Source organism: Ovis canadensis, chromosome 18 (genome assembly GCF_042477335.2).
Source record: "Ovis canadensis isolate MfBH-ARS-UI-01 breed Bighorn chromosome 18, ARS-UI_OviCan_v2, whole genome shotgun sequence".
NCBI lineage: Eukaryota > Metazoa > Chordata > Mammalia > Artiodactyla > Bovidae > Ovis > Ovis canadensis.
Window position 1 is genome coordinate 44563518 of NC_091262.1, and position 16284 is coordinate 44579801.

The 16284-nt window shown below is 42.2% G+C and overlaps 2 protein-coding genes across 10 annotated transcripts in view; both read left to right on the top strand.

Moving 5' to 3' along the window:
• Nucleotides 1–597, top strand: part of HYKK (hydroxylysine kinase) — a 29353-nt gene extending 28756 nt beyond the window's left edge. For all 9 annotated transcript variants that reach the window (XM_069560093.1, XM_069560092.1, XM_069560094.1 and 6 more), the window contains one exon: nucleotides 356–597. In XM_069560093.1, coding sequence (XP_069416194.1) covers nucleotides 356–499 — 144 coding nt within the window. In that variant the 3' untranslated portion in view covers nucleotides 500–597. The remainder of the gene's footprint in view (nucleotides 1–355) is intronic.
• Nucleotides 598–1468: 871 nt separating this feature from the next.
• On the top strand, nucleotides 1469–9449 carry PSMA4 (proteasome 20S subunit alpha 4). The gene is made up of 9 exons (XM_069560118.1): nucleotides 1469–2230; nucleotides 4205–4231; nucleotides 4460–4502; nucleotides 4744–4906; nucleotides 6167–6244; nucleotides 6618–6706; nucleotides 7171–7301; nucleotides 7792–7915; nucleotides 9047–9449. Exons 2-9 carry the CDS (start codon nucleotides 4229–4231, stop codon nucleotides 9199–9201), a joined length of 786 nt encoding a protein of 261 aa, XP_069416219.1. The 5' UTR covers nucleotides 1469–2230; nucleotides 4205–4228; the 3' UTR covers nucleotides 9202–9449.
• Nucleotides 9450–16284: the final 6835 nt, after the last annotated feature.

The window sequence follows — 16284 nt, forward strand, 5'->3', positions numbered from 1 at the left end:
TTCAGGGCAAGGGGACACAGAGCCTCTCAGTGGGAAGCATCCTTGCCACATTGTAGGAGGAACATGTGGGACGGGAGATCATGAGGCTTCATCATCCTAAAACATCAATTTAATCCTCTTTCCCACTACCTACAGAGAAAAAATTCTGTCACTGAAAATGTTCTAAATTTGGCCTAAAATACCTTTCCTCTTTTCCTGTGTTTATTGACTTCTTCACTCTGGCCAGACAGAACTACTCTGTCAGCCACTTGTTAAACTCATTTTTACTTCTGCTCTTTTATCTCAATGGCTCCCTCTTCTTTTGACCTAATAAATTCTACTTCTCATTTAAAACTCTTAATGCTTAATTCTGCAGGATGAACTAAGGTGGCAGGGATCCTCAGAGATCGCAAAGGTTACACTGCCACCTAAGGATGCTTTCAGAACACCATCTGTCTGGATGTGGCTCTTGCCATCTTGCCTTGGCTCTCCTTCCTACGTGCCTGGGAAGCAGAAATGAATGGAGAGACCTCAAACCGCAGCTCATTCCCAAGCTACCTCCTTTTCAAAGCCCAGAACTCTGCATAATAAATTTTTGACCAACATGAAAAGGACAAAGTCCCTACCCTGAGGACCTTTTCTTGGAGGAGACTGTGAGCAAATGACTACAAGTTAATTCAGACCTAGTCAATCGTCTCCCTTGAAGAAACTTAAAACATGAATAGTAGATAGTTTACATAGGGACTGAAGCCATATTTTAAAAAGTGGTGGAATAGAGAGATGGATAATGAGGACGCAAATAAACATAGTTTCTGTATAGAAGATAACAGGTATGTATGGTGATGGTAGGGTATTGCTTTAACTAGATTGGTCAGAGGAATCCTTTCTAATGACATCAAAGGCAGAGGAGGATACTAAGGTGAAAGTTCTCCCAAAGATGTAAACCTCATGATAATTTGCTTTATATGTATAAAAACACATGTATTAGCAATGAAAGTGGAAGGTATATTCAAAAAGGGAGATAATAAGAGGGAGGGTGAAGGGTAAGATCTGAGGTGCTTGGGCCTGTTTTGAGAACAGGGCAGGAAAAGCAAGCAGTTAATAGGCGGTCCCACACCATTGCCACCAGGGAAGGCAAAGTGAAAGTGTTAAGTTGCTCAGTCATTTTGTCCTACTCTCTGCCACCCCACAGGCTATAGCCACCAAGTTCCTCCGTCCAGGGAATTCTCCAGGCAAGAATACTGGGGTGGGTTCATATTCCCTTCTCCAGGGGATCTTCCCAACCCCGGGATTGAACCCAGGTCTCCCGCATTGCATTGCAGGAAGATTCTTTACCATCTGAGAAGAAAAGTTATGACCCACGTAGACAGCATATTAAAAAACAGAGACATTACTTTGCCAACAAAGGTCTGTCTAGTCAAAGCTATGGTTTTTCCAGTAGTCATTTATGGATGTGAGAGTTGGACTATAAAGTTGAGCACTGAAGAATTGATAATTTTGAACTGTGGTGTTGGAGAAGCCTCTTGAGAGTTCCTTGGACAGCAAGGGATCCAACCAGTCCATCCTAAAGGAAATCAGTTCTGAATATCCATTGGAAGGACTGATGCTGAAGCTGAAACTCCAATAATTTGGCTACCTGATGCGAAGAACTGACTCATTGGAAAAGATCTGATGCTGGGAAAGACTGAAGGCGGGAGGAAAAGGCGATGACAGAGAATGAGATGGTTGGATGGCATCACCAATTCAAGAGACATGAGTTTGAGTAAGCTCTTGGAGTTGGTGGTGGACAGGGAAGCCTGGCGGGCTGCAGTCCATGGGGGCGTAGAGTCGGACACGACTGAGCGACTGATCTGACCGAACTGAACATCATTGCTCTCCTGAGGTATGACTTAGGGCTGAACAGAAAGTGAAAGTGAAAATAGAGCGCAAAGCGTGGGAAAGGGTCATGAGCCAAAATTCCACTTCTCCCTGGCCAGGGTCTTCCCGCCCTCCTCCTCATGTTCTAGTTCCCCTTCGTTGGGCTGAGATCCCTGCCAGTGCCTTCGTACCCCAATTCCCCATAGCCCATGAGGGCAACAGACTGTCGCTCCGCCCCCCCCAGAAGAACTTCCGCGTCCTCGGCTGCCCCACCCCCGGCGGTTCTGCGCACGCGCGGGAGCCATATTAGCAGCGGATTCTCGGGCACTGTCGTGTCTCTCCCGCGGAGAAAGGTGCTCGGTGTTAGTCTCCACTCTTCAGCGTCTTCCCTCCGGTGAGCCTTTACCCACTGCGCACCCTCGGAAGCTTGGCCGCTCTCCCTGCAGGCCGGAGCCGTGAGCGTCGCGGCAGAGCGGGTCCCGGCCTGCAGCGGCCGCCGAGGAACCGTGGGCACGATGACTCTGCACCGGCTCGTCAGTGACGGACTCGCCGGGGAATTGGCTCCGGCCGGCCTCCATCGGGCTTCCCTGCGCTGAGCGGGCATCGCGGGGCCGGGGACGCTGGGGCGGCGGGGCGGGCGCGGGCCGGGTGGGCAGGACAGAGTGCTGCCTCGGTCCCACGAAGAGTTCGGACGCGAAAGTGAACCTGAGGGAGAGGAGGTGCGGGTGACTCGCCTCGGGCGGTTGACCGGCGTGGAGATGAGAAAGTTGTGTTCTCGCGCGAATCAAGCTCGGCGGGTCTCCTCTCTGCGCCCTCCTGGCTCTCTGCTCAGGGCCACACTTACCTTTCAGCTGTCTGTTGCAGTACACTCATAACTGACTATTCTTCCCCAGTCTTCACCAGCCAGAGCGATCTTTCGAAAATGCCAGTCAGCTTCTCTGGCTCTCTGGCCCAGCATCATTCCTTGGAGCCCCATTGCTTAAGAGATAAAATTCACAGTTTTTACCTGAGCATGCGGGCCTTCGGGGCCTGATCCCTGCTTATCTTCCCATTCTTAATTCTCAGTATTCCGGGATTTGGGAAAATTGGCTCTGGAAGCCGAAGTTTGGCTTTTCCACCAAGTCACGCTGAGCCCCAATGTTGTCTTCTGCAGAAATAGTAGTAATGCCCAAGATTACTGTCCCGCTTCTCCCTTTCATGGTTCAGGACACCGGTATCATCCTCTGGAGAAAGCCTGAGCCTCTTAGCTTGGCATTCAAAGCTCTACATGACCTAGATACTTGTTTAGTTCTTTAGTTTTTTCATATATCTATATATTTTTTAAAATTTTTAATTGGAGGATAATTGCTTAACAATGTTGTGTTGGTTTCTGCTGAACAAGTTGTGAATCAGCCATAAGTATACATATACCCCTCGCTCTTGAGCCCTTCCTCCCAGCCGCTCCCATCCCACCTTTCTAGGCTGACGCAGAGCACTAGGCTGAGCTCCCTGTGCCATACAGCAGCTTCCCACTAGTTCCCTGTTTTACGCATGATGGTGTGTGTATTTCGCTGCTACTCTCAATTCGTCCCAGCCTCTTCCTCCTGCCCCGCACTGTGCCCACAAGTCCTTTCTCTACATCTCTGTCTATCCCTGCTCTGCAAATAGGTTCATCTGTACCATTTTCCTAGATTCCTGCATATGTGTTAATATACAATATTTGTTTTTCACTTTGTGACTCACTTCACTCTGTATGACAGACTCTATCTAGATTCCTCCACCTGGGTTCAACTGACTTCAGTTAGTTCCTTACTATGACCGACTAATATTTCATTGTGCCTATGAATGCAGCTTCTTTACTCATTCATCTATAGATGGACATCTAGTTTGCTTCCATGTCATATATTTTTTTTTAACTTCAGCCACTTGTCTTACCCGTTTGAGTGATCCTGCCTCAGTGCCCTTTGTCCATGCTTTCTCGTCTGCCTGGAACGCCTTTTCCTCCTTTCTTCCCCTAGTCTTCCTCTTAGACCGGAGTGTTCTCAGCCTTATTTCTGCCTTTCTGCCTCTAATATGGGCTCATATTCTGTATTTGTTTCACGAAAACTACTTTCTGGATTTTCTCCAACCTGTTCCCACTCTACCCTTAGTGCCTCTGTTTCCACACTGCTTTATAACTGTCCTTCTGTGTCTGCCTCCCTCACTGTAAACTCTTTAGGAAAGGGGTTGGTCTTACCTGTCTTGGTATTTCAGCATTTAGCATAGTGCCTGGGTGCACCACAATGTTGGCTGAATGAAGAGAGTGGACAAAACAGATTTTTTTCAAGTCAAGAAATGCTTTTTAAATTGTAAGTTTCATTTTAATAACTACCTTATTTTCTTTTTACAGGAATTATCATAAACCTAAGAAAACATGGTGAGTTAATACACGTGCCAATAAACGGTTGCCTGATAAATAGAATTGCTTGTACTCATCTTACCAACTTGCATGAGAAAATTGAAATGGAATGATATCTTCTTATCAGTTTCCACCCACACTCTGAATTTTGCATGCCAGGATGTGTTCTGTAAAATGATTTGTGGGTTTGCAGGGGTTGACTTATTTTTAGTGGGTAGAAATCACTTGTATGTTTTTCCTTTGCAGTCTCGAAGATATGACTCCAGGACCACTATATTTTCTCCAGAAGGTAAAATATAAATTGTTTGATCTGTCTCAAATAAAACTAAATATTTTTAACTGTTAAGCTGTTCATCCTTTTTGTACTTTGAGGTCGTTATGGTCACTAGGTTAATTGTGTGCTTCATAGGACTGTTAGTAAAAGTGGGACAGTTGTCTGTAGCTCTCTAGTGTTGTTGCTGATTGCTCTTGAACCAGTGGTGCAAGAACAAGGAGGAGAGTCTTGGTTTCTTGCTGCTTGTGTTTTGTAGGTCGCTTGTACCAAGTTGAATATGCCATGGAAGCTATTGGACACGCGGGCACCTGTTTGGGAATTTTAGCAAACGATGGTGTTCTGCTTGCAGCAGAGAGACGCAACATCCACAAGCTTCTTGATGAAGTCTTTTTTTCCGAAAAAATTTATAAACTAAATGAGTAAGTGCAATCTCAGGGAAGAGAGTTGAAAACATCGCATCATATTTTGGGAGGGCTGTGCGCCATGACACGGTACAGTTGAACAGTTGGTTGTGTTTTTACTTCCGAAAATTCCTGGTTTTAACTTACTTGCTTGAAACCTCCTTGAGGCCCACGACCATAAATGCAGGGCCAGGTACTCAGTGGAGAAACTTTGTATAGTGATGAGAGTACAGGCATGGTGGTCACTCAGCCTTGGGTTAAATCTAGGTTCCACCAATACAAGCTGTGACTTCCATACCTGTTGTTTAACTTCTCTGGGCCTCCAGTAGAGCCTACTGGAGTGATCGTGGCAATTCAGTGACATAAAATGAATGAGTGAAATAAGCTAGCACAGTGTTAGGAATATAGGAGGACCTCGAGGTATTGTTTAGAATGGTTACAAGGAATTAGTTTTAATTATACTGAATCTTACCAAAGACCACGCCTCCTGGAAGTCTTGGAAAAGGTTAGACAGGGCCTGTACACTAGTGATATTTCTGATATACTTGGGTGTTCAGGACTGCAGCTAACAGAGAGCTGGATTTGCTGATTGGAGACCCTCCCTTCTGTGGTACACCATGTGAATGTTGGCTATAGGGCCTTTTTGATACACGCACCCCAGAAAGTGTCATCCCTCCACAGAGTCACTGTTGGGCCCTCTCAAGCAGCCTGCAGGCTTGATTGGGCACAGTGCCAGAGGAGTCTAGGCTGTAGGAGGTCCAGGGCAGCCTTCAGGAAACGGAGGGTAGATAAAGAAAATGCACCCCTCCCAGCGAGCCTGGCCCTGGGCTTCCTTGTCAGGCTCAGAAATATCCTGCCCTTTGGGTCCCTTCACCTTCACCCCCATCAAGTGAGGCCTTTGAAAGAGTACTTATACCCAAGAGTGTGAAGTAGTCTATCTTCCTGTCTGGCAAAACATTTTTCTTCCTTGTGGTTGAATCTTGTTGGGATTTACCCTAGCTTCCTAGTGTTTATTCTCTTGCCCTGTTCACAGGGTGGTGATGGTAAATACATCTGTTGTGAAGATCAAGGGTGCATTTGTTTATCTTAAGTGTTGAATGATGTCAAATTGAAAGTTTCCTACAAAGATAAAACTCACGTAGTTTTTGCCTGAAGGGTGTAGCAACTGTGAGTAAGCATGGTGAATTTCTAATAGAATTTAGTGTATTTTAAAACTTGTAAAATACCTTTGGCAAACATCCTCCCTAATTACAGATAAATGTGTTTCTCTTCTGCAAGGGATATGGCCTGTAGTGTGGCAGGCATAACTTCTGATGCTAATGTTCTCACCAATGAACTGAGGCTCATTGCGCAAAGGTATGGTCATAAATAATTGATATGTAAAGTTAGTTTTGATGTTTCTATGAAGAATGCATTTTTTTTAAAGATTAAAGTCATTAGAAACCTATTAACTGAAAATTACAGTTTGTTTATTTCTTTAACCAAACTTGTAAAATATTTGGTTGGCCAAAAAGATCATTCATCTTATGGGAAACCTGAACGAACTTTTTGGCCAACCCAGTATTGTTTACAGTAAGGTTATTAAGCGTGCCATACCCTCTACCCTCCCCTTTCAGATCACAACTATTATGTTGTCCCCATGGCAGAGATTTTTTTAAAAGGGTATTTTGCTTAGAGTGTGTAGAGTGTTTTAGAGAAAACTATTAATATGCCAGTTTCTTTATCCTAGGTATTTATTACAGTATCAGGAGCCAATTCCTTGTGAGCAGTTGGTCACAGCACTGTGTGATATCAAACAAGCTTATACACAGTTTGGAGGTACTGAAACCTTTGGAAATTTCATTCCCAAAAGTTAAAACGTTTTATGAGTAATAACCTTTTTGAAACAGTAAAAAGAAATTGAAAATGAAATAAGTAGACACTTCATACATTCCAGCTTCATGAACTAACTGGCTTCCACTATGTAGACTATCAAACATTTTATTAATAGATTACTGAAAGGACGAAATAACATTCTAAAATCAGAAAACAAATGACTTTTTACGTAATATTAATGGTATTCAGCACTGGTCGTCTGTGTATTCCCTCTCCTCACTGCGTCCAAATCCTAGAAACAAAAGTGGAATTTCTGATGGAGCTTATCTGTGGTGGCCAGAACATGAGCAGTTTATGAATGCTTAACTTCACAGAAGAGGGGTTAGCCACATTCACTGTGCTCAAGTAACCATAGTGATGCTAAATTTAGAGTGTTGATACGTGTGACTTTGTTTTCTCTGTTAAAGGAAAACGTCCTTTCGGTGTTTCATTGCTTTACATTGGCTGGGATAAGCACTATGGCTTCCAGCTCTATCAGAGTGATCCTAGTGGAAATTACGGAGGTTGGAAAGCCACATGCATTGGAAATAATAGTGCTGTGAGTATTTTTGTGTTGCTGTAAAAATCTAGCAAAAGGTCTAATAACTGCCATAATTATGAAGTAGTGATGAGTGTAAACAACATTTTAAGGTAGCTGCAACAAACTTAACATGATATGAAAATCTCTGTGATTTCTATTGGTGATAAAGTCACAGGTAGTACTAATACTGCTAGGATTTATAACCTACAATAATAATGAAAGGAAGTACCAATTTCCAGTTAGAAGTTGTGAAAATAAGATCTAGTTTTTGGGGGTTTTTCCCACAGAATAGTCACAGACTCCCTGAATTCTGTCACAGATCCCTGGAGTCCATTCAAAGATCATCAACCTCCCTCCTTTACACCCCTATCCCATGTCTACCGTCCCTACCATCGAAATTGTTTATATTGGTTATAATGCCAGTAATAATTTGGCATTATTCATGTTCCTAAAAATGTACAGTTTTTAACGGAAATTCTCTATGTTGATTCTTCTTTATGTTTTGTAGGCAGCTGTATCAATGTTAAAACAAGACTACAAAGAAGGAGAAATGACTTTGAAGTCAGCACTTGCTTTAGCTATCAAAGTCCTAAATAAGACCATGGATGTTAGTAAGCTCTCTGCTGAAAAAGGTAATTTATGTGCGCTCCTGTAATTTGTTTGTTTAGTGAGAGAAGTAATTGAGTGGCTCTTGTGTTAGGCCTTTAACATGTTATGTAGTTCATTGAAACAGCAGCCTTTTTAAGTTAGGTGGCCTTATAACCATTTCCTAGACTTGACCAGGGTCAACATTGACAAGTTCTGGAGCTACAATTCCACATTACATTCCAGGCTTAAGGATTTGAGCCTGAATGTTCTCAATCTGTAATTAAATCTAAGCCACCCTATTTTATCTCATCGACTTCTTAATGATAATATCTATGCTCATGTATATACAAAATAAAGAATATGAAAGAAAGTAGTTACATATTTATATGTGTGTGTGTGTATATATATATGTGTGTTTGGGATACTTTATCAGAGGTATAACATTTAAACAAGTTCTGCATCTACTGATCTTTTATGTTAAGCCCATGTTTGCAGTTGTAAATGCTATATTTAGCTAAAGTTATATGACCACATAAAACAATACTTCTAAATAATGTGTTTGAAAACTTATGGTAAATTAACATATTGATTTAATTGGGGACGACTTAGCTTCTGGTGTTCCTTTAAAAATGCGATTTACTTGCAGATTGTTGTCTCTTGCCTACTTCTGCTTAATTTCAGGAGGCAGTACTCAGTTTCCCCTACTCAGAAGCTCTTCTCTTTTTGGTATTAGTCCGCTTGTTCTCATCTGTAGTCATAGGGGCTACTTTTCTTTTGAGAAGTTTGTGAAAAATAAGTGTAAGTAGTGGTTAAAGATTCTGGCTGAGCCTTCAGATTCCAACAAGGAAATTATGATTCCTTCTGGTCAGGCTAGCTAGAGTAATTGGCTGGCTATATTGAAAACTTTTTCCTAAAATTAACAGAACAGCAGCTCAGAGGTTAGTATGGGTGAAGGTAAGGAAGATATTAAAATAAAAATAATCATAAAAGCATTACCAGATTGAAAGAAATTTGTTTCCTTAAAACTATCTATGAATTAATTGTATTAGGCAGAAAACTTGGAAAAGTGGTGTACTAAAGCTCAGAGGGTATGAAGAGATTAAACTGTAGTTGCCCATTAAGTGTGTTGGCTAAGTATGGCTGCCTGTAATACATGTGTGTGTATTTGCCTCTAGTGGAAATTGCCACACTAACAAGAGAGAATGGAAAGACCGTCATCAGAGTTCTCAAACAAAAAGAAGTGGAACAGTTGATCAAAAAACACGAGGAAGAAGAAGCGAAAGCTGAGCGTGAGAAGAAAGAAAAAGAACAGAAAGAAAAGGATAAATAGAAGAAAAAATCAGGGATTTTATAACTCATTTGGGGCATCATTTCAGTGTAAAGGCTGTCCTACTCTTCCACTTTGAGAAAGCTTTGACTTTTTTAACTTGTCTAGTGGGAAAATAGGATGTTACCAACTGAATTGGGTCCTTGTTATTTCTGTCCAGGTGAATATTGTAATAATGATTACTCTTTATGGACATCTTAATCACCCTCTCCCTCTTTTTTTTTTTGAATAAAATTTGGAAAGAATGGAAATGGTGAAGGGAAAAATTCTCTAGCAATAACTGTTGAAGATACCAGGATTAATAGGGCTGTGGTTTTTTTCATGCTTTGTATGTAGTGTGGCCACCTTTGCAGTAACCTTTAAAAAATGGACAGAAATGTAAACAGCATAAATGGGGAAAGACGGGAACTGTGCAGTGGAGATTTCCTATTTTGTTCCCCTACCAACTTGGAGAACCTGTAGCCCAATCTGAGCAAAACAGAGAGCTGTCCTTCTAGGCCTCATCTGATATTACCCTATCAGAGGCTTGTCCAGTGAAATAAGTCACATTCTTCTTTTAGGTTTGCCAGCCTTTGATACTGATGGATATTCTTACTGGACTTAAAAATTGTGTGTGTGTGTGTGTGTACACGCATATATACCTGCAAACATAGTAAAACATGAAAGGCATAATTAAAATGAAAGCCCTGTGTACCCACTACCCAGCTCCAGAAGCAAATTAATCAGTACATTTGAAGCCCCCGTGTATTCATTTCAGGTCTCATTCTTCTCTCCTCTTGCCCAAGAGGTGACCACTACCGTGAGCTCATGGTTCCTGTAAGCTGTGGGTCTTCCACTCTGATTTTCCACCCCTCTACTCCAGGTGGTCCTGGTGGGTCTGTCAGTCAGAGAACCCCACTCCTGTCACAAAGGTGAGCACATACCTCAGTCTGCAGGAATGGGTTTGAGAATGCACACGTGGACTGAGCCAGGCCAGATGTGATGTGGGTATGAGGAAACGATGCTCAGGGTTGTGCAGTAGACCAGCTGCCCACAGATGGCAGCACAAGCCACGTGAAAGGTTGGAGCAGAAACTAAGGCTACAGAGGAAAAGTGTGACCAAGAGATGAGAGTAGTTCGGTTTTATCCAAGGGGTGCTCCATTGCTGAGATTTGCTCAATTCAGGTTCACTGAGGAAGCTGTCACTTAGAGTTCTCTGATGGAAGTGCTGAAAGGCAGTGCTACTTAAAGTGGTCTGTGGATCAAGAAGCATCACCTGGGAGTTGGCTAGAAATGCAGATTCTGGCGTCCTATCCCAAGCCTGATTCAAAATCTTGGCATAGAGCCCAGCAATCTTTTGACAAGCTTGCATGTGTTTCAGATGCATACGGAAGTTTGATAAGTGCTTTGCTGCATGTTGGAATCACCTAGAAGACTTTTAAATTTCTTTGTACCCAGGTTTTTGCAAAGTCATTTCAGTCATGTCCTCCTCTTTGGTACCCTATGAACAGTAGCCTACCAGGTTTCTCTGTCCCTGGGATTCTCCAAGCAAGAATACTGGAGTGGGTTGCCATGCCCTCCCCCAGGGGATCTTCCCAACCCAGGGATTGAGCCCGCTGTTCTTTGCATTGGCAGGTGGGTTCTTTACCACTAGCACTGCCTGGGAAGCCCTTAAGGAGTAGCAGTGCCTTGAAAATTTCTGTTTTCTGGTGATATTCAAGCTAAGCTAATTTCCAAGCCCCTTTTACCTAGTGTATTTTTAATCTTCAGTTTTTTTCTTTTTAACTGAAGGATAATTGCTTTACAGAATTTTTGTTTTTTTCTATTTACTCTTAATTTAGACAGTTGGTTCTTGTTATTCAGGGTAGCCATGTTCTGTGAAGTCAACAGAATACTGACTTAGCAAATTCTGAGCCATCGCTCCTAGTGAAATAACAGGTTGGGTTCCTTTGAGCCTCTGGTCACAACACTTTTGTCAACACATCAGTACATAACCTTGTTTTATGTGTGTTTCTGTTTAAAGACATTTCATATATATTGGTAATTCATTAATATTGAACTTACGACTGACAGTAGTTCAATTCATATCTAAGTGAAGCTTATCTAACACACTTTCTTCATAAGGCACATCACAGCCTTCTTATGCTTAGGAACACTAGCCAGCATACACTGAGGGGGCATTTTAAAAGGTGAAATCAATGAAAAGCACAAGCATTCAGAAAGCATAGCACAAAATAGACCACAAGGAGACTAGTTTTACAGTGAGCTGAAGCAAGAAGGCAGAGAGTGGGCCCCTTGTTTGACCAGCTGGGAAGATGCATATCGGGCAACAAATATTTCCGTGACTCTGTGTCCACAGTGACCATGAAAGCACGACTGTATTGGTTTTGGGGTTACGGAAAACCTTGCAGATAAATGCGGAATCCGGAAATAATGAGGGTGGGCTGTTATAAAGTGACCTTTCAGCCTTGGCTATGCACAGAAGTAGAGGTAGATGGAGATGTGACCTGGTAAATGTCTTTATCTCCAGAATGTATCCAGAATCTAACCATTTACCCCTGCAGGGACTCTGGTCCACACCACCATTCTCTGTCTGCTTGGACTATCACTAGTCTCTGCTGCTTCAGTCAGTTCTCAGTGCAGCAGCCAGAGTGATCCTTTGAAAATGTGATTGTGCTGCTGCTTTGTTCAAACTCTCCAATGGCTTTTCTTGCTCAGTAAAAGCCAGCTTCTCCGGTTTCCCAGGCACCGCATACCCTGGCCCCTCCTCTACCTTGTCTTGTACCTTGCAGTCCCTTCCTCGCTCTGTGTTCATAGATGAGCCCCCTTGTTCCTTGCAGTACCAAGCCCTGTTCCGTCCCCGGCCTCTTTACTTGCCATTCCCTCTGGCTTGGGACTGCTCTTCCTCTGGGGGCATTAGTATGGCCACTCCTTCGTGTAGGTCTCTCTTCGAATATAGCCTTATTTGGCTACTTGCTACAGAAGAGCAAGCAGGGCTTGCCAAGTGGCGTTAGTGGTAAAGAACCTGCTTGCCAGTGAAGGAGATGTGAGAGACATGCATTTAGTCCCTGGGTCGGGAAGATCCCCTGGAGGAGGTCATGGCAACCAACTCCAGTAGTCTTGCCTAGAGAATCCCCGGACAGAGGAGCCTGGCGGGCTGCAGTCCATGGGGCCGCAAAGTCAGACACGACTGGCGTGAGCTCACACTACAGAAGAGCCTCTACCCCCTACCCACTCACGTTCTCCCTCTCCTTGCTCAGTTTTCTCCATAGCACTCAACACTGTCTGGCCTGTTTACTGTCCATCTACCCACTGGAATATTAGCTTCCAGAGTGGGACTGTAATTCAACAGCTCTGTTCCAGTACCTTCAACAGAAACTGGCACATATTAGGCAACAAATAAATGATGAAGGAAGTAAATAGTGGCTCTTAACACAGTAGAATGAAATCCTGAAATACACCCCTTTTCCATCCAGCTCAATAGAAATGGTGTGTTTTCCATATTCTGACCACCTCTTCAACACTGTTGCTTAAAGTCGTGACAACTACAAAGACTAGTGGATAAGAGAGCCTAGCACATTTTATCACCATTAGGAGCAAGTCTTCAGAACGTCATCCAAACGATGGAGAAACTTCAGCATATTCACCCTTTTGATGAAATCATTTCCTACTTTGATTGCGGGGTGGGCAGCAGGGACTATTCTAAAACTGAGTTTTTTTCCTGTTCTCAGGCCAACTGCTAGCCTAGATTCTCTCCCAGCCTCTTTTTCCTTTGTTCTGTGGTGTATTTTTAGTCCTAGGTTGCAGAGTCCTCTGGTTCCTGATGATGCATCCCAAATGTAAGCCTAGTGATCCTCATCTGAACAGAGATGCTCCACAACAGCAGGCGTTTCATCCTCTCAACTGGGCAGAATTCATGGGTTCTCACGGGGGCATTGCTGGTGCAGGAGCACCTTAGAGGGAAACGGAACCAAAAAGCTTAAAAGCTTTCAATCCCGAGTCAGTTTAAAATCAAATCTTGAGTTGATTTCATTTTGGTGACTTACAAATCATTTTTAAAAATAACTAATGGGAAAAAAATCACATGTTCCTGCATATAATCTTACCGCTGGTGCTTTTCTTAATCAAAAAATAAGACTGAAATCCCGCTACAGTCTAGCGAAAGTTTCATCAAAGTATTTGTGTTAGCAGTGCAAAAATATTATGCATCCTGAAAAATAATCAGAAAGGGGATTCCTGTCTATTTCTTCATATTTACCATGTTCTTAGTAAGTTTAGGTGATGGGGACTCGGTGAGTAAGACATGTCCTCTTTTTTTTTAAGTTGAAGTATAGTTGATTTGTATAATGATTAAGGTGTACAGCAAAGTGATTCAGTTACATATATGTATATATGCACATATATTCTATGTCAGATTATTTTCCAGTATAGATTATTACAAAATACTGAATCTAATTCCTTGTGCTATATACTAGGTGCTTGTTCATCAGTTTTATATACAATCGTGTATATGTTAATCTCAAGTTCGCAATTTACCCCTCCTCCTGTCCTCGGTTTTTAATGTTCAGTCTTGCAGGAACAGCAGGGCTGTCATCAACTACTTAACAATGTGGGGAAGACGCTAGACTCCAGGTGGCTGTACTCTAGGAAGTGAAGGCAGAAGAAACTGCTTGTGTAAAGGTCTGGCAGTGGGAAAGCTTCGCTTTTTTATGGAAGGTCAGCCTCTGAGCTGAGCTAGAGCACAGCTTGTCAGGGGAAGAAGAGTAACCAAAAGAGATGAGGAGAGAAGACAGATTGACAGATCTTGGAGTCTGTGCTCAATACAATGCAGAAACTGCTGAGATGGAGAGAGAAACTATTACACTCTTAAGTCTTGGAGTCCAGAAGGTGGATTAAGTGGGAAGAAACATACAGCAGGGAGACCAGTCAGGAGGCTATTGAAATAGTCGGGCAAGGATGAGTGTCCATAAGACCGTGGTAAAGGGAACAGAGAGGAAGGAGGCTCCATACAGTGAGGGATGAGAGAGGCAGTAGGGGATGACTAGGGTCTCTAACTCAGATAAAGGGTTACAATCTAATTTCAAAAGATGTTAAGTGAATGTGATGAACTATTCTTAAATTATCCTACCCTCTTTTTTCTTATTGCTGTTTTGGGCTGAAGCCACGTGGAGACTAACATCCTTGGGAGGGAAGAGTTCAGTAAACACAATCACATTACACAGCAAAACCATGTCATAGGCTTTCTTTTTCTTTTCCTTCCAGATATTGTTCTTTTGTATACTTTTGTGCACTGTTCATCTCCTTAGCTCAGTTTTCTATCAGAGCACTTCTAAAAGACTCAGTTTTGATGTGGGTATGTATTCAATCGTGTCCAACTCTTTGTGACCCTGTGGACTGTAATTTGCCAGGCTCCTTTGTCCATGGGATTTTCCAGGCAAGAATGCTGGAGTGGATTGCCATTTCCTCCTCCAGGGAATCTTCCCGACCCCAGGGATCAAACCCCCGTCTCTCGGGTCTCCTGTATTGGCAGGCAGATTCTTTACCGCTGCGCCACCTGGGAATCCCTGATGCGGGTATAGTGAATGCTTTTTGTGTTTATGCATGCAAATCTATCATTCATTTTTAGTTCTTGTTGTTAGTATCATGCATGTAAAGATATTCCATAACCAAGTATATAACATTCCTGAGTAAATTTGTGGTTTTGTCACTTTTATCGTGCATAATTTAAAATATATGATTGGCATCTATTTTTAAAAGGCACTATTTAAATCATGAAACTTTAATTCCATTATTCAGGCTAATTGGGAATGGTCCAGTCTTTCTTTTTTTCCCTTTGGCCAGATATTGTTTTAATGAGAATTATAAACAACCAAAACCATTTTTTTGCAAACTACCCTTTTTTTTAAACAAATGATTTGCAAATCGTTACAAATACTGTGTAAGATGTACACAGTACATCTTTGCCTTGTTTTACAAAGCCAATAAATACAAGAACAAATTTTAAACATGTGATTTGTTCAAGTTATTTGGGGGTATGGAGAGCCTGATTTTTTTTCCCCCGTATTAGAAAAAAAAATAACGAATTTTTCCTAACCTTTCAAAGAAAAAGTTTATGACAACTGGAGAGAAAAAGACACAGAGAAAGAGACCATCTTATAGCTGCTTTAAGTAGTTTCTGATCATTCTTCCCATGTTACCTTTCCTTTCCAGAATCATATCTTCACAATAGTTGAATTTAAAATGTCTATTTATCTTATTTATTTTTGGCTGCCCTGGGTCTTCGTGGCTGCCTGTGGGCTTTCTCAAGTTGCAATGAGCGGGGCTCCGTTTCATCGCAGCGCGTGGGCTTCTCATTGCAGTGGCTTTTCTTGTTGCAGAGCATGGGCTCAAGGCGTGTGGGCTTCAGTAGTTGTGGTTCCTGGGCTCTAGAGCGAGGGCTCAGTAGTTGTGGCCCACAGGCTTAGTTGCTTTGCAGCATATGGAATCTTCCCGGATCAAGGATCAAACCCATGTTTCCTGTATTGACAAACAGATTCTCCACTGTGCCACCATAGAAGTCCTAAACTATTTCTAATGAACTGATTAATGGGAGAAAAGAAAATGAATCAATTCAGAATTACATGAAACAACATAGTATATTTGCCTTTCTTGGTTTACTTATTTATTTTTTGGTAACAGCTTCATTGATATATAATTCATAGAGCATACAGTTCATTTAAAGATTATACTTTAATGACTTTTAATATATTAACAGGGTTGTACAACTTTCACCACAATCTTAGAACATTTTTATCACCCTGGAAAGAAACTCTATACCAATTTACCATTCACCCCCAGGTTCCTCCTCAGCCCTACGCAACCACTAATCTACTTCCTGTCTATACACCGTTGCCTATTCTGGAGATTTCATATAAATGGCATCATATACTCTGTGGTCCTTTGTGACTGACTTCTTTCACTAACTGCAATGTGTTTGAGGTTCATCCACATTTTAGAGTGCATTGGTAATTCATTTCTTTGTTTACTAGGTGAGAGAAATAGCAAGAATTCATTTCTTTTTATTACTGAATTATACTCCATTGTGTGACTATACATTTTATCTATTTA